The sequence below is a fragment of the Mytilus californianus genome, unplaced genomic scaffold, assembly GCF_021869535.1.
Source record: "Mytilus californianus isolate M0D057914Y unplaced genomic scaffold, xbMytCali1.0.p SCAF_8, whole genome shotgun sequence".
Lineage (NCBI taxonomy): Eukaryota > Metazoa > Mollusca > Bivalvia > Mytilida > Mytilidae > Mytilus > Mytilus californianus.
Genome location: NW_026262734.1, coordinates 27,916,948 through 27,943,832, shown reverse-complemented (window position 1 = coordinate 27,943,832; position 26,885 = coordinate 27,916,948). Strand labels below are relative to the sequence as shown.

At 33.2% G+C, this 26,885-nt stretch overlaps 2 protein-coding genes across 2 annotated transcripts in view; one reads left to right on the top strand and one right to left on the bottom strand.

Moving 5' to 3' along the window:
- The first annotated feature begins 2,021 nt into the window (after positions 1-2,021).
- On the top strand, positions 2,022-9,808 carry LOC127712465 (uncharacterized). Its single transcript, XM_052218911.1, has 4 exons — positions 2,022-2,312; positions 5,998-6,227; positions 7,226-7,410; positions 9,036-9,808. Exons 1-4 carry the CDS (start codon positions 2,063-2,065, stop codon positions 9,763-9,765), a joined length of 1,395 nt encoding a protein of 464 aa, XP_052074871.1. The 5' UTR covers positions 2,022-2,062; the 3' UTR covers positions 9,766-9,808.
- The window catches only part of LOC127712464 (uncharacterized), a 30,811-nt gene continuing 13,730 nt past the window's right edge, over positions 9,805-26,885 (bottom strand). The window contains exons 10-12 of the mRNA XM_052218909.1: positions 13,540-13,715; positions 11,858-12,060; positions 9,805-10,206 (exon numbers count right to left, since the gene is read on the bottom strand). Coding sequence (XP_052074869.1) covers positions 9,971-10,206; positions 11,858-12,060; positions 13,540-13,715 — 615 coding nt within the window. The 3' untranslated portion in view covers positions 9,805-9,970. The remainder of the gene's footprint in view (positions 10,207-11,857; positions 12,061-13,539; positions 13,716-26,885) is intronic.

Here is a 26,885-nt window from a genome sequence, read left to right as displayed (position 1 = left end):
TGTGCCCACACATTAGTCCTAATATCGGTTAGGTATACTTACCAAAATTCGTATACAGACACACATATATATATATAGTTACAAATTTATCAATCTACTGTTAATGTCAACAAATAATTTGAAAAATAGTTCCAGATAACCAATAGTCTTTAACTTAAAGTTCAAAAGTCACAAATACATCACGAGACATCATCACGGAGTAAGGAATCCAATTATAAAGTCTGGCGGAGCATCCAGGCACACATCTTTTCCAAGGTTCCAGGAAGGTAAATATGGTAAAAGTCGTCCAGTAGATTTTCTAAATCGGTAAAGTAGTCCAAGTAAGTGTTCCCCAACATTTAATTCCATGTGGTTTAGTTACGTTCAAAGTTATCAGCAAAAAGGCCAATATAAATTTCAATGTTCCCTCGTTGTGGCCAGCTATCCACGTACTGAAACAGTTTAATCTCCCATATTCTGTCAGACACTGGAATAATTAAGAAGTACATTCTTCTTATAAATCCTGATTCACCAAGAGTCTATAAGTCTAAAATACACGAGCACTGCACCACTTGATCGGGTGCCCCAATATGTAATTTTATACGTCTCCGAAAGCATATAGCCCATGGAATTAATATAAACATATAAAACACACATTTCGATACTGGAATCCATACAAACTGATTGTTTGTTTATCAAATATTTCAAAAATTAGAAAGTCATATAAAACAATTGGACTGTATCGTAATAAATCATTCCTTGTATTCCAGTAACCCCCAAACAATATCCTTAACCATGCAGACAGCATACCCATGGTGAACCAATAATTAGGTAGTAAAAATACATACGCAACAAGACTAACCAATAGTCCATACCCATCCTAGTGCCATTCTCTAGCACATAAGGTATTTCCAAATTTGCCTGTATGTACCACCGAAAGCAGCTTCCCACAGCTAAAATACTGAGTATACTTTCTTCTATTTTATAGCAATAATCCAGCACTACTCGTACAAGACAACCCTATTCCAGCTGTATGACAAAAAATGTCATTTTAATCCAAATTCTGGCAACATCCACAATTAATTTCTACATTTATAAACGTATCGCTTAACGACTGAAAATATTCAGTATTATTTTCCCTCAACGTAACAACCCCACCAAACTGAAATTAATTCAGTTTATTTCCAAAAGACCAAAGTAAAAATGAACATCATGATGATGTTATGTAAAACATATTCTAGTACAAAACTGTACTTTTAATCCTTTTTTCAAGATTAATATAAACCGAACAAATTTCCAGAATATAATCCATGATGGCACAATATAGCCTTTTACATACGATATAACTTTGAAGTTTTGTGTATTGTTAATTCGCTCCTTTCCATGCAAGAAAGCTAAATAATTGCTATTACATCCACACTGACAATACATAGATGCAGACAAAACTAACAGTTATGCAATACACCTTATCGCTATTCCCGGCTGACCCGTATGGCAAGCCAAAGTGGACAAAAAGATCTATTATCTAATATTAAAAAATCATTTTCTTATATTAGAAAATCATTTTCTAATATTAAAAAATCATTTTCTAATATAAGAAAATCATTTTTTAATATTAAAAAAGAAAAACACGATTTCTTAATATTAAAAAATGAATTTCTAATATTAGAAAATGAATTTCTTATATTAAGAAATGAATTTTTAATATTAGAAAATCAATTTTTAATATTAGAAAATCAATTTCTAATATTAGAAAATCCTTTTCTAATATTAGAAAATCCTTTTCTAATATTAGAAAATCCTTTTCTAATATTAGAAAATCCTTTTCTTATATTAGAAAATCCTTTTCTAATATTAGAAAATGATTTTTTAATATTAGAAATTCGAAAGTATTTTCTTATATTAGAAATTCATTTTCTAATATTAATAAATGAGTTTTTAATATTAGAAATTGATTTTCTAATATTAAGAAATCATTTTCTAATATTAAAAATTAAAATCTTCATCACCAAAAAGTTTTGACTTGTTTATTTTTTGAAAATTCAATAACCCCTCCCTGATTACAAACGGAATTTAAAAAACAATGTCTGAAAGAAAGAATGAACTAAATCAGATTTTGCTAAGGATTGACGGGGCCGCTCTATCTAATAATTTTGAAGAAGTTGAAATTCTGATTAAAGATGCCTCAACAAAACTGGAAGATGGGAGAGCAGAGTTAGACGAGGAAACTGTTGAGCATCTTCAATCGTCATTGGCATCCATGTCAAGACTTGCCAGAGACATGAGGAATATTCCAGTAAATTCTGGCTACAAAGCAGATAGACCTAAGACAGGTATGGAATATACAGTCTTATGAAATATAGACCGAATTTGCCTTACTTAGATAATTTTGCTTTCTTACAATGTCAAATTATTATTTGATGTAGAGCCAATTTCCCCTGAATATTTTCAGTTTCACACTGAGCAGCGTAAATTTTAAAAGTGCTGAAAGAATAAAATTTACGATTAAAACCAGGAATAAAAATGTTGTTGATCAAAAGCTCCATTTTTATATATTATTATATGTCGGATAAATATTTAGTTTAACCCTAAAAAAGATGAAAGTCTATATTATTATGCGGAATTTGCCGTGTTTTGATGTAGGAAAACAGAGAATCCCATGAGAATTAAATTACAAACCAAAACAAAGTTCTGTTTTTTGTTGTTGTTGTAATTTATATAACTTTTTTCCTCAAAAACGAAATTGGTTTATTTTGTCATTAACACAACTTTTTATAAAAAAAAAAGGTGGAACGTCACTAAATTGTACATATATAGCTGCTTAATAACCAAATTCTCACGTAAGTCGCCGTAGCGTCGTCGATAACGCTTAGATCTGACAATAATATATTGGAATGAAGACGGAGTTCAAATCTCACGCTGATATTTTGATTTTTTTGTGCTTTGTTATGTTTCTATCATATTTTTTCGGATGTTTCTTTACACCATAGAGTCATTGTGGATCATTTTGACTATATATCATTTCGTTAAAGAAAAAAGAAAAATAATGTATTGCTTATTGTGTGCGTTCCGATTACTATCCATACTCTTGACTTATTTCCTATTCCTGTCTTTACATTTATTATATATATACAAGTCTAAATTGAAAACAACGTTCAAACCTATTGCGTTGGATAAAAACCGCAATTTATATACGTGTGCATGCAAAACAAATTTCTTGTTAGAGGGTTTTAAATACAGCACAAACAACATTCTCCAAAAGACCAAAAAAGTGAAAAAGTATATTTTAACAAAACGCATTTGACTAACAGGTCGAACAATGCCATTGGCGATTGCCAAATAAACGGATCACCCGGTGTAATAAATGGGTCTTAATTATAAATATATATATATATATATGCTGGATCCCGAACTATGGCATGCTGAGCCCAAATAGCTACGATATTGTGGGATATACCAGATATACAGAATATAAAGCCAAAACAAACAGATACTCTGCTGCATTTAAATACGCTTGAGAAATATGCCAGTAAAGACATTTAAACAGACACCGGTCTTGAATCAGTGGTGGGGGTGGGGGGGTGTTAACAAAAAAATCAAAAAAAAAATCAATAGTCTTGGTCTTGTCTATCGTAGGAATATACCTGTTCAAGGTGTGAAAATAGATGATGTGACGTATTTTCATGTACTACAACTAGCATCAATCGAGCTATTAAAAAACAAGAATGCACACGCTGAAATGTCTCACCTTTTTTACTAATCATTGATATTATGTTGATAGTCGTAAATATAAAGCTTACTACAACTATCACATAAACTTAACATGATTGCTTATAGTTTCTAAGAAACAGACTTAACCAAGAAAACTTAACATTGACCAATGAACCATGAAAATGAGGTCAAGATCAGATGAACCATGCCAGGCAGACATGTACAGCTTTGAATTCTTACATACAACAAATTTAGTTGACCTATTGCTTATAGTATAAGAAAAACAGACCAAAACACAAAAACTGAACACTGGGCAATGAACCGTAAAAATGAGGTCAAGGTCAAATAAAACCTGGGAGACTGACATGTACATCATAAAATATTGCATATAGTATTAGAAAAAAAAACAAAACTCAAAAACTTAACTTTGACCACTAAATCATGAAAATGAGGTCAAGGTCAGATGACATCTGCCAGGTAGACATGAACACCTTACAATCATTCCATACACCAAAATAGTAGACCTGTTGCATACAGTATAAGAAAAATAGACCAAAACACAAAAACTTAACAACAACCACTGAACAATGATAATGAGGTAAAGGTCAGATGGCACCTGCCAGGTTGGACAATCATTCCATACACCGAATATACTAGACCTAGTATCTGAGATATGGACTTGACCACCAAAACTTAACCTTGTTCACTGATCCATGAAATGAGGTCGAGGTCAACTGAAAACTGTCTGACGGGCATGAGGACCTTGCAAGGTACGCACATACCAAATATAGTTATCATATTACTCATAATAAGAGAGAAATTAACATTACAAAAAATCTGACCTTTTTTTCAAGTAGTCACTGAACCATGAAAATGAGGTCAAGGACAATGGACATGTCACAGACGGAAACCTGAGGCATCTATATACAAAGTATGAAGCATCTAGGTCTTCCACCTTCTAAAATATAAAGCTTTTAAGAACTTAGCTAACGCCACTGTAGCCGCAGCCGCCGGATCACTATCCCTATGTCGAGCTTTCTGCGACAAAAGTCGAAGGCTCGACAAAAAATGATTTACCTACATGTGAAAAAAAATTAGGGGAAAATGGCCTTAACTCTTTCTGTCGAATTTCAATCTACTTCCACTTGAGACAAATAATGCAATTATGGAAAGCCAATAACAAAAATAAAGTGTAACAAGTGTAACCAATGAAATGCAATAAATGCGCAAAAAGGACGTCATATTGGAATCTGATAATATCCCATTCTCACTCGTTATGAAACCTAAAAATCTCCATATTATAGATGGAATCTGCTTGTTTAATTTTTAGAATCTGTTATTATATTTTGATATTTTGCTGTGATATAAAATAAATTATATTTAAATAAATTGAAAATGTCAAGTTTGATTACGATCGTAACATAAATATGAGGGTTATAACGAAAGCAAACCAAACTAGAATTTCGTGTGTGTTTATAATGGAAAATATGTACTAGCTCAACTGGCTCAAAGCTTTTCTCATCACTTTGCGTCCGTCATTCAACGTCTGTAAACTTTTACATAAATATTCTCCTCTGAAACCACTTGGCCGATTTAAACCAAATTTGATCACAATAATGCTTAAGGGTGTCTAGTTTCAACTTTATATCATATGATGCCGCCGACCAACCAACATGGCCGTTTTTACTATAATTAGAACATAGGGGGTTAAACAGACAAAATTGCAATCTTTTAAGGCTTTACATGCAAATGTTAAGTTGATTTTTAGTATATAGATGTGTTATGGAAGTTACAGCTTAACTATGATTTATGGTGTAGTTGACATACTTTTGACCATATCAAGGCCCTTGGAATAAGAAAATATCATGAAAATCGGTAAACTTTTAAAAGAAATACCACTGAGCTAGATGGAATCAAACTCATCCTTAGGATGTATAATATATAAATGATATACGCCATGATCCCGACAACCTTTCTGATTTTATACAGTTATATTTATATATATATATAATAGGTTATCATCTAGAACGTTGTTTTCAATTTAGACTTGTTTATATTTTTTCGTTTGGGCTTGTATTATATTTGCCTTTGGGTTTATATGATCCGTTCATCCTATTTCGATTCTTAAAAATTCAAGAGTTTATCCTAAATTTTTATTTCAGTTTGACTACCACATGTCAAGATAAGATTCATTTTACATCTTACTGTTGAAGGATATTATTTATCCGAAATATCTAAAATGTGTTCATGATTTAATTATTTTTTGGTGATGAACTGTCATTTTTCAATGAAAAATATATACTACAGGTAGAAGAGGAAGACCCAAAATAGATATGGCTACCAACGAATTGAAAGCTTTTTGTGGGGCCAATTTCAAGGGGACTAAAATGGCTGAACATTTTAAATGCTCCACTAAATCTGTATACAGACGATTAAAAGACGAGGGGCTAAGTAACAGATACAGTGACATAACCAAAGAAGATCTAGATGCCCAAATCCTGGATTTGAAATCTTCTTTTCCAAAAGCAGGACTGCAGGTATAATTATCTTCATATAAATCAGAATGACGCGTAAATCAGAAGAATTTGTGAACATTTTATTTGAAAGATATTTAATAAGACTTTAAAGACACATACATGGATGATGATATTTCTCATATACATGTATTAACGGCATGTGTTTCCCGCAAAAAAAAAAGTTTATACTAGAACACACATACTAGAATTTTATAATTTCTAATCAACACCATTTTCGGCCTGTATTAGTTATATTAAAATAAATCAAAGTACTGAAGTACTGAACATCGGATGACTGCAAGTTCTTGTGGATGGTCACAAGCACTTGTCTCATAAAGAATCACATCTCTATACCTGAAAGTGAGGTTAAAGTACAGATAAAATTTATTTTTCTTAGACAAGTTCGTGCGTGGATGATAAATAAATGACAGGGAATTCAACCTCTGTCACCGTAATAAATATGTTATTGAAGTGATACAAATCACTGAGTATACTTAGGTTTGTTGTTATATATTATATTAATATTTGTATATTACAGTTACATGTATATATAATTTTCATCCATTTTGTATATCATTCTATTCTACTGTATTAATAATAGTCCAGTGCAAGTGCATGGTGGACACTCTTCTGTGATAATTTGATTTTTCTAATAGATTGGATTTGAGTAGGCATTCATATTTTCCCGCAAAACTTTCAATCTCCCATGCAGAGTTATCGGTCCTTGAGAGAGTCCGAATTTGGATATTTTCTCAAAAATTGGCGTTTTCAAGATTGTTTCAAAGACAAATTTAGGAAGTTCAAAACACTACATGTATACGTCATATCAGCAATATTCCTTCTTGTTCAGATTATTTTCCAATGAGAATTTTTTATGGCAACGAAATTTTAAAAGTATCAGTCTTTGCTCCATATCAATCGATTTAGCTAATATACGTCATATTTTAGTTAAAGTTGTTCAAAAATAAAATTATCAATTATCTTGCACTTTCTGTGAAGCATTTTTTTAAAAATTTTAGATGATGCAAGGTTACTTAGTGTCCAGAGGGATATGTGTACAACGAGAAAGAGTAAGAGAATCTTTAAGACGTCTTGATCCAGAAGGGTGTGTTGAAAGATGGTCTACGGCAGTACACAGAAGAAGGTACAGCGTACCAACACCAAATCATCTATGGCACATGGACGGACACATGAAACTCATCAGGTATTTTTTTTTAAACACATGAAAGTCTTGTAGAAATTACAATATTGTTATCAATACTTTGCTGACTAACAAGATACTGATACCTATTTCTGAAATTCATTTACGCCTTTTTACGGTCTTCACCATACATTGATTGACCACTATGGAGTAAGGTCTGCATCACGTATGGCGGAAAACCACTATTTTTCAGATTTTACTGCAACATTTACAGATATATACGTTTTATCATACATGTACAAACTATATTAAATAAGAGTCAGTGATGCTTATATCCAAAACATTTGGGAATCAAAATTGAATAAAATGACGAGGGAAGCTTTATGCAGCCAAAACCATCCGAAAGTAAGCCAAAATTCAGATAATGAAGTTGTATTGCAAAGCATATACAAAAGAAGATGCGGTATGATTGCCAATGAGACAACTGTACACAAGAGACCAAATTACACAGAAATTAACAACGGCCTAATTAATGTACACAAAATGAATGAAAAACAAATATGTAACACATAAACAAACGACAACCACTGAATTACAGGCTCCTGACTTGGGACAGTCACATACATACAGAATTTGGCGGGGTTAAACATGTTAGCGGGATCCCAACCCTCCCCCTAACCTGGGAAAGTGATGCAGCATATCTTTAATTATTACCAAAGTCTATATAAACCAGAGGGTACAAATTTGAATGACATCAACATGCTTCAACATCAATAATGCATATATACAAACACAATTGGGCAGAAATATGCAACAGGGAGACCTCCTTAGTTTTAATGCAGATTTCATAAAGTTATGTGACAGTCCATTTCAAATAAGTTGAAATAACAAATTGTCCGTATATCATGCCATCACTAAAGAACTTGTCTACTAGGGTGATGATACCCTCGCGAATTAAGATTCCGCCCGCAGAGGCATCGACCAAGTGGTGATAATAAAACTGGGATGGTACCAATTTTACAGCACCGGATGTGCACTCCAAACATTAATTTATTGTCAATGATGCTTTATATCCATAAAACATTCCGGAAAGCAAAACTCAAAATGGAAATGCTAGAGGATTTTTAACTGAAAAATTGTGAAAAAGTCATATTTTGACGAAACTTCATACGATACATGTTAATTAACAGCTCTTCGTACGGTTTTCAACCTATACATTTAATATTTTCTTTATCATAGAAGTTTTTACAGAAATATATCAACTTTAACGTCACCAACTCTCATGGATTCAATTCATAACTGATGCTATATAAACGTGACATACGCGCAAGCGCAGACGACGTAGGACAGATTTTAAATGTTTAAATTTGTGTTGTTTTCTGTCAGTTTTATTATAATGGAGATAATTATATTGTATTTTAACCTTCAACGGCATCAATTGACGATTTGATGGTTGCAAATACCAATTTACTGGCTCCTATGACGCGTCGCCAGTTAGCTTAATTTGCGACCATCCGGCAAAATCACAAATTGATGCCATCTAAGCTTAAAATACAATACAGTTATCTCCCGATTGCATATATGTATATTTTCATTCAAGACAGTTTTCTTTTTCATAGACAAATTCTGTGCAGCTCGGCCATTTCTTAATTAATTTATATTACTTTGTGTGTTGTATCTTTTTTTAGATGGGGATTTGCTACACATGGTTGCATTGATGGTTTCAGTCGATTCGTCACCTTCCTGAGATGTGGTATTAACAACACTGCATCTACTGTGCTACAGCTTTTTGTGTTCGCGTGCTGTTCGTATGGTGTACCAAGCAGAGTCAGGTCAGATCATGGTGGAGAAAACACCAAAGTTGCCTTGTTTATGAATTTGATCAGGCAAAGAACTAGCCACATCACAGGCAAGTCGGTGCACAATCAGAGGATTGAGAGGCTATGGAGGGACATGCATACCCAGGTAACCTCCAAATTTTATAATGAGTTCTATCAGATGGAAGAGGACCCAGTGATAAATTTGGACCCAGACAACATGATCCACCGTTCGGCCCTACAATATGTTTATTTGCCAGCAATAAACAGAAGTCTGGAAGAGTTCAGAAATGGCTGGAATGGCCACAAGATTAGGTCTGAGGGACACATGTCCCCATCACAAATATGGATGTCGGGAATGTTGGATAACATGAGCTCGGGATATACACCAACATCCGAATTATTTGGGGTAAATCCAAGCATTGGAGATAGACTGGATAGTGGTCTACAAAGATTTGGTCTTACTTTAGATGATGTTGGAGTTGAAAACTCACTAGCTGTTCCAGAAGTTCCAATTGAAATAATGGATATCATCGATCAGGAACTCAGTAATAAACAAAAATTTAGGCTATGTACAGAGGTGCTGGTGAGACAAAACTGAAATGCTAAAGGCCAAAGAAATTAAAAGAAAGCAAAATGATTCAGTTTTTCTATTTATTTAGTTGATTGGCAATTTTCTGATAACTACCCACAATTCCCTTGATTCAATTACTCTCTGAAGAACTTTTAAAACCTACAGAACAAAAGCAGAACAAACAAAACATATACATCAAGTCATGCATTCATACAAATATAGCTCTTTAATTTCACTCCAACATGAAGCCTTGTGTATTTAAAATACCGAACTTCATGTTTTGCACAAATGAGTCGTAATCGGTAGATAAGGTTGGCAGAACAAGAGTGTTAGTGCACGTTGTTGCCTTCGGGAATCGTTCCTTCCAGAAGGTGACTGATGGGCTAGGATCAAACCCCAATGGTGGTATTGTTTTTGATCCTGTCGTGAACATAAGTATGGTTTGAAATGTCACATCAGTTTCTTCATCTGAAAAAGACACAAGATATTAAAAATATGTTCAAGTCTTTACTTCCAGAAAGACGTATACATGTACTAACATTGACTTATAATATACCCTACACATACTATCTAATTTGCTTTTGCTAATTTTGAAAGATATACAAGAAATTGTCATTTGTTAGTGATTTTTTGGTCAATAACATTACTTATTAACACCTTTAATTTTATCGATATAGATTTACACTCCTATAGACTACTACCTTATAGTTTCAGATGGTTTTACCCTGTTGATATAAAATTGAGAATGGAAATGGGGAATATGTAAAAGAGACAACAACCCGACCAAAGAGCAGAAAACAGCCCACAGCCACCAATGGGTCTTTAACGCAGCGAGAAAATCCCGTACCCGGAGGTGGTCCTCAGCTGGCCCCTAAATAAAATTGTGTACTAGTTCAGTGAAAATGGACCACACTAAACTCCAAAACATATAAATGAACTAAAATTAAAAAAACATACAAGAATAACAAAGGCCAGATCCTGACTTGGGACAGGCACAAAATGCGGCGGGGTTAAACATGTTTTGTGAGATCTCAACCCTCCCCCTATACCTCTAGCCAATGTAGAATAAAGAAACACATAGCAATACGCACAGTTAAACTCAGTTCAAAAGAAGTCCGAGTCCGATGTCAGAATACTAGTAGGTAACAAAAGAAACTAAGCAAAATGACAATGATACATAAATGAACAAAGGACTATTAACAGTTACTGACATGCCAGCTCCAGACCTCAATTAAACTGATTGAAAGATTATGTCTTCATTATATGAAAATCAAGTACAATCCCTCCCGTAAGGGGTTAAGTATCATACCATCATAAAATATATGAGAAGAACATAACCCGTATCATGCCAATAACTGGTTTTAGAATAAATGTGTTTATTTCCTATGCAAAGACCCTATGAGTGAATCAATATTAATACCAAAATATGCAATCCTTAATATATCCTTTCCGAATAAGTCTGTTTAAAGGTTTGGTTAGCTTTTGAGGTGAATGCCGACATTGTTGTGCTTTGTAAAGAATATTACCATAAAATAAAAGATGTGAAATACCCGAACGTACAAGATGTCTGCATGTTGATATACATTTAAATGGTATACATTACACGTTTGAAAATAAGCCATCTGCCCTGTTCATGTTAGCTACTGTTCTCTATATTGATCGAGGATCAAAGTTTGTCTTAAATTGCTGTTACCAACAAATTTTAGACACAATTTTTATGTGACGCAATTAGTTATGTTCAATTAGTTTTAGAGTTTAAAATTTTCATTTTTTCTTCAATTATTATGGACTATATGCAGTTGAAGGAAAAACATTTATCGAAAAAAAACTACTATCTGCAACACAAACTAGAGGCTCAAGCGAGCCTGTATCCGTCAACTGTAACTAATGTTCTATAGCGGTCACATATGTTGATTGACAGCATCATTGGATATCATGGGTTTTAAAACTAGACATTCTAAGGCTGAGTGTGACGATTCGTTCCAATTGGCTCAGATATTCCAGATTTTCATGAAATGCCTTCAACCCCTTAGGCAAGTAAATGTGCATTATCTAATAAACATCAAAGTCTTAATAGTTCCTGATTGAATGCACTTATTTGAAATCCCTACCAACTTGCCTTCAATGTCGTCTAAGAAATCCCGCCATAAAGAAACAATTGCTGTCTCAGTTTGATGGTCGTTGCTACCTTCATCTGAAAGACAATAGTTGAACACCTTTTCAAAGGTATCTCTGTTCAATGCTTTGTTTTCATACAGGAACAGCTTCTTGAGACTCCCAATATTCTCCATCACACCCAATGTTCTGAGACCAGATTTAAATCTGAAAAAAATGAACTTTTTGTAGACCTTTATATACAAACTGAGATAAATTGGATTTTTTGGGGTCATTTTCAGATATTTTTTAGATCATTTGTATCATGTCTATAATATGCCATACTACAAAATCAAAAGGGTTATTGCATTATATTGGTGAAAGATTTCCCTCGCAGTAAAGTATATATACTGACAAGCTCATGATAAATATCATACTCGCCAATATTAATGAAATAAACCTTGGTCAAGTTTTATTTGTTTAAATTCTGAAGTAGGGTTCCATTTGTTGGCGTGTACGAACGTACTTCCTAAAATTGGTTTCCGTTCTCTTACAAATAGAAATAAGGAGATGCAGTAAGATTGCCAAATCAGACAACTATCTACCAAAGTTCAAATGAAGTGGATGTAAGCAATTGTAGGCAACCATAATGCATTCAACAATGAAAAAAAAAACCATTACCGTATGGTCGGCCATAATAGTATATGTATATTAACATGTATATAATGTATATATATGTATACGCAAGTCTAAATTGAAAACAACGTTCAAACCTATGATTGCGTTGGATAAAAACCGCAATTTTTATACGTGCGAATTCAAAACTGATTTGTTGGTAGAGGGGTCTAAATACAGCACTAACAACATTTTCCAAAAGATAAAAAAAGTTAAAAAGTATATTTTAACAAAAAGCATTCGACTAGCAGGTCGAACAACTAATGTTCTTAAACCATGCTGACGGCCATTGGCGATTGTTAAATAAACAGATCACCAGATGTAACAAAATGGATCTAATTATTAATTTATAACCAAACAGAAAACAATAAACTTGCGGAAAAGATGGTATACCGCAAACACGAGGTGCAAAAATTTGTACACTATATCCGGATTTCGACAATTGATGTCTCTTCATGATGTTAGCCTAGGAATCGAAACGGTATTTGTAAGGCCATATAATTTACATCAATTTAGGATAGACTCTTGATTGTATAAAATATTTGCCTTCGGGTTTATATGATCCATATAAACCTGAAGGCAAATATTTATACAAGCCCAACAGTAAAAATATAAACAAGTCTAAATTGAAAACAACATTCAAACCTATGATTGCGTTGGATAGATATATATAATTATATATGGCTCCGTGTTGAAGACCGCGTACTTTGACCTTTAATGGTTTACTTTTATAAATTTTGACATGGATGGAGAGTTGTCTCATTGGCACTCATACCACATCTTCTTATATCTACGTATTTTGTATGAAAATGAAATAAAACTTTGTTCAAATGCTTATTACCACAAAAGGCAGACCAAATATGCATTTTTGTTATTGTACATTCACTACATTTTAACGTTTTTGAATTGAGCTCTTTTATAACATTATAAATTGCAGCCTCAATTCGAATTCTAGTCCGGTAAAATTTAAGTAAATAAGCCTCAAAAGTTGCATTACAAATGTAAAAGGAATAAACATGGTATTTTGTTCACCTCTCTAATGCTTGACTTGTCCTGTCAAATAGATAGGAATGGACAGCCTTCTGTATAAGTATCTCTGCATCCTCTGCATTTTTGCAAGAAAAATAGTCTATTCCTGCATAGTCGAGGAAGGATGAAATCTTTTCTAATGACTTTTGGAAAGTAGACACTGTTTTAGCTTTTAACACCTACAATTAAAATGCAGAATGAACACATGTAGAAAATGAACGAACTGACGGACGTACAGACCTAAAAAACATAATGCCCCACTTGGGGCATAATAAGATATATATTTTTGAAATTGTTAAAGGTCTTCTCAAGCATGCTACTCTTGATAAAGGAAATATAAACGATATCAAGATATTCTGTGGTGATTATTATATTGTCATGTGTAATTATTAATGGTTGATTAAAGGGTTTTTCTTTAAAAGTTTATCGGGGGGAAGGGGGGGGGGGGGGGCGAAATATTTAAATTTGCCTCGTGTCCCAGGACAAATAAAATATCAAATTGTACATGCTCTTAAAATATATTAATGTCAATTTTTTTTTTTTAAATAGAATTGAAATAATATATCTCGCTCTGAGCTTTGAAAGGGCTTTCTATAATTGAATGATAGATAATCCCTATTATGTTTATACATGTGTTTTATAAATTTCGGGATGATCTGTGAACTAAGGCCAAGGTCTTGAACTCAGTAAATATCGAAGACCGTACTTTGACCTATAATGGTTTACTTTTATAAATTGTGACTTGGATGGAGAGTTGTCTCATTGGCACCTAAACCACATCTTCTTATACCTATTGACGTTCTGCAAAATGTTGATAAAACAATGAGCTTTACTGACTTGAATTCAGTCTATTACTTAATCAGTAACTATTGAAGAAATTCGAACCTTTTGAAATTGAGTTCGTAGTTCAAAATCAGGCAAGTCATCTAGGGATACTACAACCCCTTTAGGTCCATTCTCCAGAGCTTGGACAAATGCTGGACTAAAGCAATGTGGCGCTGGTCCACCATGCACTAATGATAGTGCTATCATCACACCAGCATAGAAGTACTGGTCCTTGTCATTTGCTACAAAGAACAAAGAACATATTTCAATCATTCAAGGGAAACTACATAATTAACAAAATCTAATAAAGATCTGTGGCATACTATTCTTTACAGCATGGGCATTTATAAATAAAACAAAACATTCCACTAATTCTTCTAGCAAGTGATTTATTACATTGTAAGTGACTTATAAACTTCCCGATCTTCAGATAAGGAATCAATATCATTTATCGATCAAAATTAGGTCCAGATCAAAGGTTAATGTTGACCTTTTAATTTTTCGCTTGTCATTCTTAACCATAACCGATTGAAAAAGACAAGTTAGTTATCTCAATTGGATTGTTTCGTATATTTCATGTCGGGTTATGGTGGATGGGCTTTTATAGCCGACCATATGGTATTGGTTTTCTCATTGTTAAAGGCCGTACGGTTGTCTATAATTGCTTTCATCCACTTCATTTGAACTTTGGCGAATAGTTGTCAAATTTTCTTATTTTTATGATGCATGAGGAAGATGTTCATCTAATTAAATTTTGCATATCTCATACAGTATATATATTATTGGTGCCTACATCAAAATGTGGCTGGCAAAAATTATGCTTTTCAAATTTTATTAACACTTCTTTGCTTAAATATCATTTTAATAAAACTAATGAAATCCCAATAGAAACGGACCATTACAAAATTATTTGTATGTCTTGTCTCAGACAAAAAATGTCCTATATACCGTAATGTTGTATATAGGGGAAAAAATTCTGAGACCAGTGTCTGTGATCTGTCTGTACAATGCGATACAAAATTAAAACTGGTTGACACCTGTTTTGCCAAAAGGAGACTTTATTGAGCCTTGGTAAACTGTGAATTTTACCTGATTTGTTCCAAGATAGTGTTTTAGCATTTTCTGGGCCTTCAAACAGGTTTGAGTGCATCAGAAAATCCAAAATCAGGGATAAGAACTCTCTTTTTGGTCCTCCTTGATCAATCCCTTCCTCAGTTTCGCCAAAGTCGTCAGAAAACTTGACCAGTATGGTATTTTGTGGATTGAAATCTTTTTTTTTAAGTTTCCTCAGGGTACAATCCCAAACAGATGGACGGTGGATATTAAACCTGGTCACCTGGTCTTTATTGATGGAAGATGACAGTTTTAATAAGGAAACTATTAAGTCTTCGCTGAAACACAAATAAAAATGCAACATTAATATTTAAAATGTTTAATATTCATGTATCAATATAGTTGAAAGATTGTATCAATATGGTTTATTGATCGTTCATCAATAAAATTGAAAAGATTGTATCATTAAAATAGAAATCTGGTCTCACTTTCAATTGCCCCTTTTCACACTGAGCAGTTTCACGTTTCTATTTTTCCGAAGCTTACTCTGTGCTAGGGCGTTATCAAGTGTACACAATTAAGATAAGCAATTGTACTTATAGTTGACCCTGTGCTAGAGCGTATGCTTCCGTAAAGTCTAAAGAGTATTAGGTTTTACTTGTTTTTATATGTTTATCTCTTTTAATACCCAAGCGTGAAAGTGTGCTGGCTGACCCTGTTCTAGCCTGAGTGTAATTAAGTGCCGGTACAAGTGTGCAAGCTGACTCTGTGATAGATCTTTAGCGTATGCCTATAACGTATACAAGTTTTAAAGTTTTATTTTCCATTTACTGCACTAATAGTTTTATAAAGAGATAACAGTATCATGAATTTCCGTTTACTCAAATTTAACCGTCTATAATGACGAATTCGGTGGTAGAGACTTAAAGGGGCACTAGCTACGAGATACATAACCAATTGAATTAGGATTTTTTTTCGTTCAATCATTAATGAAAGTGAAATAGTGAAATTATAATTCGCTTTAATCAGCCTCATTGGATCCAAATTTACTCAAAACAATGTTCGATCATCACTAAAATGTAGAAAGAAATAAGAAGATGTGGTATGAGTTTTAATGGTTCACTTAAGGTAGATAGGGTGTCTTCCTCCATCTTGTATTTTGAAATACCAGAAAACAATCGGTCTAGATCTTTAATAAAAGGTGCAAATTTTGAGAGTAGTAGGTAATTCATGTGTAAGAATTTTAAATTCAATATAGAAAATGACATATTTTATCATATCTATAATTGTATTTTACAAAAAACCAGAATACTTTTGCTTGATTCTATTTTTTTTTCCAACTTTGCCACATAAGGGGAGGCAACTCAAATGTAAGGGCAGATAATTCAGATAAAGTTACTTTTACAATAGAATGTGTTTTGAATTTACCTATTTTATTATGAAGCAAGAAAACGGGTCCCGTGACCCCATTTTTTCTTTTATTTATCTGAAAGCATACTATTAGAGCTATCTTCTCTTATATTATCTCAAAATTCTATGGTGTAGTTTTCGTTTTATGGCAGAAAATTGGGTTTTCCATGCATAATCTATACAAAATCTGTCAATTTTGCACAACCTGTAGCGTGAAAATAAGCCCCGTGACCCATTCTTTTTATTATTTTTTTTTGAAAAGCATGATATAAACTACATTTTGTCAAATTATTAAAAAAATCTATGGATTATAATTTAGACACCCGATCTACCTTAATTAATTTAAGACAATTTCTAATTCTGAATCGTTACTCAATTACTAGTACTTAAATCAAGACAGGGGCCATTAATTGGAAAATAAAAAACTATGAACTTTGAATTATAATCTGTTAAATACGTTCTAATAATTTTAAAACTTATCCTGTGGGAGTGCTCCTTAGATAGGAGGAACATACCATTAACAGTTGGAGCGACAAAGAATACAAGATTATAAAAATGATTACTACTACATTTCTACCATCTAAAAGTAAAACATTTCTATAACATTTTCTATAAAAATTAATGTAAAATATTTTATTCTTTCGATCTGAGACTACTGTGTTATAGTAGTCTCAGTTTCGATCAACCTATAAAACCGTTGGCCTCATTCTGAAAGCAATGGCGGGTTGCGACACATGTTGTTTGCAGCAGACAGGAAGATCGACAGGTTTCATCAAAATTAATAACCTTCACTCAGTGTGGTAAAGTACATTTTATAACTCAATTACACTTTTAGAAACATTGTATCTAAGTAAGTCTTGCTGTCATAGTCCAAAATTGACAGAAAGTAGATATAAAGTGAGCTCTATCCCCAAAATGTTACCAATGAAAAAGTTAAAAATGTAAACAAGTCCTAAAAATATATAAACCACAAAATTACTCATTTTCCACACATTTGCTGGTACCGGTTAATTGGTTTGATTGAACACAATAGATCAAGCATACTCAATGACAATGACTAGATGAATATAAAAATGTTAAAAAGTGATAAATTTTCAATTCAAAATTTTAGTTTCGCAAAATTTGAAACAGTCCTGTATCCAAACAGTTACTGAACATTTATTTTATTGACAAGCAAACAAAGTAGTCCTATACTCAATGGAACTAAGCACTCATATAGAATAAATAACACCAACAATTATTTTTATTTCGGGTGTTTTGGCGTTTTATTCGTGTTTAGATAATAAGGGTACTTCCTGTTTCCCCTTTTTTATTTTCCCTGTTTCCTGTCGGTACTTTTAATTTCTCATGCTTGTCCCGCATTTTTTATTAAAAAGTAAACTGTCAGCCCGGATATATTTTTTATACGCCCTTTAACGGGACGTATTATGGTATACCGTTGTCCGTCTGTTCCGTCGTTGACATGCTGGACAATAACTCAAAATATGACCAGTTTGTATTAAACTTTGATGAATTGTTTATATCTATTGACATGAGCTCCCTTTCGATTTATATAATTTTCAGATTTTATGTATGTTTCCGAGTTATTTTTCCCCAAGCATAGGCAGATCCAGGGGGGAGGCCTGGGCCCCCCCCTTTTGTGGGAAAAATTTGGTTGATTATATAGGGAATCACTGGAGCATGACTGGATGGGGCCCCCCCTAATGAAAAAGTTCTGGATCCGCCACTGCCAACTGTTTAGGGTTGGACCTCTGCGGGCATATCCAGCTGCGCTCTGTTTAATGAACTGGTTCCCAGGATTCTATTGTATATTTATGGTATGTAATAAAGTCCATAAAATTACTGAATATTTTATTTTCAAATCAGATGCAACTAGTGGATGCTAACAAGTGACTGAAGGGTCTTCATGTCCAATAATAATGACTGCATTTTTGTCAAGAACAGCTGAGTAAAAGCTTCCTGTACTTTATGATTTTACTGGTGCTTAGTTTTTCCCGATATTTATTTTCCGTGCAATGTTTTTGCAATTTTTATACGCCCGCTTAGGGAACGTATTATGGTATACCCTTGTCCATCCGTCCGTCCGTCTGTCCGTCATCAACATGTTGGACATTAACTCAAAAACGCTTTAACCGAATTGAATAAAACTTTATATTTATTGACTTGAGCTCCCTTTTGTTTTTTTTAAATTTTAGAATTTATGTTTCCTAGTTCTTGGGTTTTATTCATTATAAAAGGGGGGATTTGCCAGTTTTCGGACAATAACTCAAAAATGCTTTCAGCAGTTCTCATTAAACTTTAGTAAATTTTTTATATCTATTGACAGAAGCTCCCTTTCAATTTTTATTAGTTTTTATGCACCCGTCGTAACGGTAAGTTTTACCCTTGTCTGTCTGTAAGTACGTACGTACGTACGTCCCAAAATTGGTTTCCGTTCTCTAACTTGAGTTTGCCTGAACCAAATGTTATGAAACTTATACACAATGCTTATAACCACAAAACACAGATCAAGTTTGAATTTTGGTGGCGTCACTTTAACTGTTCTAGAGTTATGCCCCTTTATAAATGGAAAAATTGCAAAATTTTTAGTTTCCGTTCTCTAACTTAAGTTTGCCTCTACCAAATGTTATGAAACTTATACACAATGCTTATTACCACAAAACACAGATCATGTGTGAATTTTTTTGGCGTCACTTTAAAAGTTCTAGAGTTATGCCCCTTTATAAATGGAAAAATTGCAGAATTTTTAGTTTCCGTTCTCTAACTTAAGTTTGCCTCTACCAAATGTTATGAAACTTATACACAATGCTTATTACCACAAAACACAGATCTAGTTTGAATTTTGGTGGAATCACTTTAACAGTCCTAGAGTTATGCCCCTTTATAAATGGAAAAATTGCAAAATTTTTATTTTCTTCTAAATATCAAGTAATTTTTAAAATTGGAGTTATCTTCCTTTGTCCATGATTATAGTTGAATCAAGTACAATCAATGCTTTATACAATGCAATGTTTAATTTTGACTTCCAATGATTAAACACAGATCAAGTTGAATTTGGGTAGCATCACTTTTACCGTTCTTCAGTTATGTCCCTTTATAACTATATGATATGCAAACGGGGGCATCATATGTGTCCACATGTGGACACTATCCACATTTATTTATTTGACATTGATAAGTGATTGAACTTTATTCTTCAAATTTTTTTGGGGTTCGTAATTTTCAAATGCAAAGTATTACGCAATAGATTTTTAAGATCTTTTATCACAATCCAAATTCAGACGGTATCAAGCAATTGCATAATCAAAATTACAAAAGGCAAGACATATCTCTTTGATAACAATTTATTTGAAGTATTCCCCCTGGATAATTCATTTCAAAAAGTTCATACTCATTGTTAAACATGTTAAATATAAAACTGTGTGTCACTTAGGTTCAAAATTGTATAGTGTTCACATGTTTGAGGTGTCAAGAGGGACCTTAGCAGTTCTAAGTAAGTTTCCAGTAGTTTTCTCAGAATTCGATTGTTTCATACTTGTCACAATACCTTTCATGGGAAACCTGAGGTTCCAACACTAAATCTTCTTCCTCTTGTTCTTCTTGCCCTGAATCACTCAGACAAATTACATCCATGTAGTTTCTTGAAAATGAAGACATATTTATCAGTTATAGACATATTGACACATTCCCCATTTATTTTACATGTAACAGCACCCTTTCTATTCATTAGTGGCATATTAACAGTTCTTTGTGCACCAAGTCCTGAGTAGTTTTGAGATGCACTCTGAAGACAGTGGTTTAAATAAGCAAATTTTCTACATTTTGTGAAAATGATTGATTGATTGTCGGTTACTTAACGTCCAATGAAAATGACCGATACATGTACCTCAAGTAATGGGCAAGGATCAGATAAAGTGTAAAAAGTATCGCCCGAACATTTCTTGTGAAAGTTTTCTTTACTTATGTGTGTAAATAAGAGTCAGAAACCAATACAATGTGGTGTTTGTTGTGTATATATATAATAAATAAAATCATTTATTAACTATTTGTGGTTCGATTTTTTTATTGGGTTTTATCCTGAAATGTCAATGTTTTTTGGCTGCCATTTTGTGACATTTGGTAGGCCTTTGAGAAAATTGAATTAGAATATCACTTTGTGAAATTGCATGTTCTCCAGCTTTATTATTATTGATAAATAACATGTCTAGGAACACTTCAAACCTATGAGTAGGAATAATTTATGCAGATTTATTGAGAAAAAACTGTTTAAAAATCACTGTTTGCCCATTATGCTGTCTGTCAAAATATACCTTAACTTTTAACTTTGTTTACTGTTGAACTGCAATGTCTAATATAACCCTACAAATGTTCAGGAACCTTCAAATAAAAGTCCTTCAAAACTAGCTAAGAAATATTGCATTCAGACATAGTTATTTCAAAAGACGGCATTTCAAAGTTTCAAAAAGTTTTGTCGGTCAAAAAGTAACGGGCGATCAAACTGTCTATATTTACATAAAAGAGTGGTATACATCATCACATCATGTGCTTTGTAATTGGTTTGGGTACACATGATTACTATGTCATTGATCTATGTGTCAAAAATTGATTGTGTAACAGGGCTCGACATTAACGTTTGTCCGATTGTCCGGGACAAGTGGACACAGGCGTCGGGCAAGTAGATTTACCATACTACTTGTCCAATGGGACAAGTGAAAAATCGAGGTCAGATGTAAAATAGATCAAATTCAAGACTTATACATTCCCAAAAATATGATTGATGGTTTTATTGATCATACTAAATGAAATAAATATTCATTCTTCACAGCCATTTCATTAGAACAAGGGAAATCTTCATTTAAATTTCATGCATGAACATGATGACTTTTATTTACCTGTATGTATCAGTTGAAGTTTCACCACTTTCAATATCAGCTGGTAAAACAGATACATCATTTAACTAAAAATATATTTTTGAGAGTCATATAAACATGATAAACATATGTAAGAAATGTTAAGAATCTTAGAATAGAAAATAATACATGAATATGCAATTTCAGAAACCCTATCCATTCAATGTCTTTTTTGTGCACTAAATCTGAATTTTTATTACACCCCCGCTGAAGTAGAGGGGGCATTCAGTTTTACCCTTGTCCGTCCGTCCATCTGTACGTCCGTGCATACATCTTGAAGTTGGTTTCCGTTCTCTAACTTTAGTTAGCCTCTACCAAATGTTATGAAGCTTAAACACAATGCTTATTACCTAAAAACACAGATCAAGTTTGAATTTTAATTACCGCATTATACAAATCAGGTTTGAAATTGGGTTGTGTCACTTTCACCGTTATTGAGTTATGCCTCTTTATAAACCTGAAAATTGCTGAATTTTTCACTTTCGTTCTCTAACTTTAGTTTGCAGAAACCAAATATTATGAAGCTTATTCACAATGCTCATTACCACAAAATACAGACCAAGTTTGAATTTTGACACAAGTTTTACCCTTGTCTGTCTGTAAAAATCACATGTAAATACGTTGATTGTGAATAAACTTAAAACATCTTGCTACATGTATAAAATTTAAATACAATACAGTTATCTCTTTTCTAATGCAAAACAAATTCATAATTAAATTTCAATCTTTATTTCAGTGTAAAATTTTCATTAAAGAAAATTCCGCGAAAAGATGTTATCTTTTTGGATCCTAAACTAGGTGACGTCATAAGTATGCTTCCGGCGACAAACGTTAACACCAGGTGTTTTCTGGCTTCAAGGACGCTTCTTAATGTAATAAAATTTGATAAAAAGAAGATTTGTAGGTGCAACACGTGAGTAATTTTGCTTATTATTGTAGAAATTACATGTCAATACATTCCGCAATTCAAAATGTTAGCTCCCTTAGTTACAGACAAGGAGATAGAGAATTTTACGCTTACTGTCATCCAATCAGAACCATTGATACAAAATAATTGCATTAGAATTTATAATTATGTATATGACTTAATTAAGGACTTCACATATATATTCAAACTTGAGTTAACTTACACTTTCCACAGATAAAATGGAATCATTAAGCCAACTATGAAGTCGACGATTGCAGGCAGAGGCAGCTCTCCTTTGAGGTCGAATTTGCCTGTCATGGCTTGTTCCAGGATGACTAAGAGTAGGATCATCAGCTGTCTATTACAAAAAAAGAATTTTGAAAATAGGAATACTATTCAGTATCTAGTATATACAGGTATGTGCAGTCAGAAATATTCGTTAAACAGTGTGTACTTATTTTAACTTTCATCTTTGAAGGCTGAATTGCCTCCATGTTATGTATATGTCTTTTTTAATAACTGATTAGAACATGGCGAGAGGATCAGGCTTCTAAGATCATCTAATTTAATATAACTATTTTGTTAATTTCGTAAGCCCTGTTATTTATGAATAAAAAGAATCTAATTGACATAGTGACACAGACGACATTACGATAATCGCATTTCAAAATATTCCCCACCAATTTGAATTTGACATGAAAGCAGCGGTCGAAATTAGCGCTAGTCCAGTGGTCCGAGACCAGTTCATTTTGTCAGCTAGTGGTCCAGCGGTCCAGTAGAAATTTGTCGATAAAAATCACTGATTGCATTGCAATCTTAGTTTGTTTACAAAAAAAATTAACCTGCGAAATCAACTAAGTACTATGATTGATCAAGTTAATTAATATCTCGGGTGAGGTTATTCCGACGTGAATTTTTACCACAATATACTGTAATCGGGCTTGTATAGTTCGCACTGGTACATAGTACACAACCCCTTCTCCCCATGAAATTTCAGGTAAATAAACTTTTTGTAACTGTTAGAAAAGGTCTAATGAAACTCTGGTAATTTAAAATCGTGTGTGGTCGTTTGCGGTATTTTCTTGGAAAAACCTATTTTCCATCACTAAACGGAAGCTGAAACTGCTTGTAAATGGTTCTAAAACACTTCATGCTGGTTAAAATAAGTCTAAATCACACAAAAAACAATTTAGAAACTTGTGTATGTTTAAACCGGAAGTTTGAAAAGCACTTGTAAAAGTTGAAAAAACCCTGTGAGAGTCGAAATCCGTACATAAGGTTTAGCCAAGGGTTACGATCCACTTCCCTCCTCTCCACCCTTGGCGGATTGAGATAGAATTTTGGAGACACAAGGTAATGATTTTCATTGGTTGGAGTCTAAACTCGCTGCATCCAATCAAAGAATTGAAGAGTTCAAGTGCTATCATTGGTCAAGAATAATGTATTTGGAATGGGCGTGACTTTAATCTACCGATAGATGACGCAACATTGTTATCACAAATGTTGGCTTAATCTGCCAAGGGTGGAGAGGAGGGAAGTGGATCGTAACCCTTGGCTAGCGAAGATGTAGACAAATAGACAACTATAAAAACATATTAATTGTTATTTTCTTTAGTTATAAAATGCAGAAGATACGATTACAAAATTGATTTCGATGTCCTCTTTACACACAATCTGTGCTGAAATGCATTGAATGCATGGAAGTTTGTATTTTTATACGACCGCAAATTTCAAATTTAGATATGTTGTTTCTTGTGACTAAATGAAGGTCAAGTTCAATTTTCACGATTTTCGTATTTCTCCTTTTTGAGTTATCACCATTTTGAATATCCAAATGTGGTATTTTAAAATATTTTTCTCTCCTTATCATATTATGACTAAGCATAATGTCTTATCTCACAATAATTTTTTGTTTTTTCTTCCGCCTAATTTTTTTCTTCCGCTGTATTGTTAATTCAAAATATGTCGCTTAGATTTTTAACCAGATTTTCAAGGAAATATCAGTTAGTCATTTTGGGGATGTACGGCGGGCAGGCGTTTAATATCCAAAAGTGGTATTTTTAGATATTTTTCTCTTGTTATCATATTATGACTAAGCATAGTAAATGTCTGATCTCAAAATTAAAATTCGAGTGACAGATGTATTTTTGAAAATTTTCTATTTCCTACATGTTGATGATTATAAGCTATATTAGTAGACATTTTGAAGTTAATTACATTATTAATTATTATATATGTAATGTCAGAGTACTTTGTTAAACCATAGTTTATAGTTCAGTAGTTATGATAATCATTGGAGTGACAGATTTATTTGAAAATTTTCTGTTTCCTGAGAAGATCTGTAGGACTCTATATATAAAGTTTGAAATTAATTAGTAGGACTGTATAAATGAAGTTTGAAATTTACTGTTCATTATTAGACATTTTGTAGATAATTAAGTCTCCCCTATTCTTACCCCCATCCCTCTTCAATTTGAGAATGTGCTTTTATCTTGTAAACGGTCGAGATCCCCACCCCTAAACCATATATATTCTTGTATGGGACAATAAAAGTCCCCGGGTTCACCCCCACCCCCCTTCTTTTTATACGCCCCTTTATGGGAAGTATTATGGTATACCGTTGTCCGTCAGTCTGTCCGTCCGTCTGTCAGTCCGTCTGTCCATCGTCAACATGTCGGACATTAACTCAAAAATGCTTTAACCAATTTGCATTAAACTTTGGTGAATTGTTTTAATCTATTGATGTGAGCTCCCTTTCGTTTTTTATAAAATTTAGATTTTACGTTTCCGAGTTATGGGGTTTTATTCATTAAAAAAGGGGGATTTTCCAGTTTTCAGACAATAAGTCAAGCATGCTTTCACCAACTTAAAGGAAATTGTGGTGAATTGTTTATATCTATTGACATGAGCTCCCTTTTGATTTTTATAAATTTCAGATTTTACGTTTCCGAGTTACAGTGTTTTATTCATAAAAAAAGGGGGGATTTTCCAGTTTTCGGACAAAAACTCAAAAATGCTTTCAGCAATTCTTATGAAACTTTGGTGAATTGTTTGTATGTATTGATGTAAGCTCCCTTTAGAATTTTATAAATTTTACATTTTACATTTCTGAGTTGTGGGGTTTTATTCATTAAAAAAAGGGGTGATTTTCCAGTTTTCAGACAATAACTCAAAAATGCTGTCACCAATTCTCATGAAACTTTGGTGAATTGTTTATATCTATTGATGTAAGCTCCCTTTTTATTTTCATAAATTTCTAATATGACATTGAGAATTAATTGAACTTTATTTGTTTATAGTCTGACAACAGATTTACTAAGTATTGCACAACAGCAAGAAATCTTTAATTGAATATAAATTCAATTCATATAACCAATTTCAAGTTCTTTGACTACATTTATTCAGAAACCTATAATATGTCAAATATTTATTTATAATCCAAATTCAGACCTGAATCAAGCCTGAATATTGTGTCCATTTTTGCCCCATCTGTTCAGGGTTGGACCTCTGCGGGCGTATCTAGCTGCGCTCAGCGAAGCAGTTTATTGAAAACTTGTAAACGGTCAAGATCCCCACCCTGAAACCATATATATTCTTGTATGGGACTATAAAACAAATCAAATGAAATAAAAGGCAAGGTCCCTGGGGTCATCCCCACCCCTCCTGTTTGAGAACTTGTAAACGGTCGAGATCCCCTCCCCTAAACCTTATATATTCTTGTATGGGACAATAAAATAAATCAAATAAAATATAGGGGAAGTCCAGGGGGGGTGGGGGGGTCACCCCGCCCACCTTCTTTTTGAAAACTTGTAAACGGTCAAAATCCCCACCATAAAACTATATATATTCTTGTATTGGACAATAAAACAAATCAAATGAAATAAAAGGCGAGTCCCCTGGGGTCACCCCCACCCCTCCTGTTTGAGAACTTGTAAACAGATGAGATCCCCACCCCTAAACCATATATATTCTTGTATGGGACAATAAAACAAATCAAATGAAATATAGGGAAAGTCCAGGGGGGTCACTTCCACCCACATTCTTTTTGAAAACTTTTAAATGGTCAAGATCCCCACCCTGAAACCATATATGTTGCATCTTTTACAAAAAAATCCATATGAAAGATTTGACCATATTTTAAATTCTATTATAAAATTGATTAAGTTAGCACTATGGTAAATTTAAATGGGTAATTATGGTTGCAAACTCCATTGGAAATTTGAATGGAGATTATGACCATATCT

What these genes read in the sequence shown, in the direction of transcription:
- LOC127712465 (XM_052218911.1), top strand. Translation starts at nt 2,063, where the DNA reads ATGTCTGAAAGAAAGAATGAACTAAATCAGATTTTGCTAAGGATTGAC. An exon ending in TTCCAAAAGCAGGACTGCAG is followed by an intron (nt 6,228 to 7,225) that starts GTATAATTATCT and finishes TAAAAATTTTAG; the next exon opens with ATGATGCAAGGTTACTTAGT. An exon ending in GGACACATGAAACTCATCAG is followed by an intron (nt 7,411 to 9,035) that starts GTATTTTTTTTT and finishes ATCTTTTTTTAG; the next exon opens with ATGGGGATTTGCTACACATG.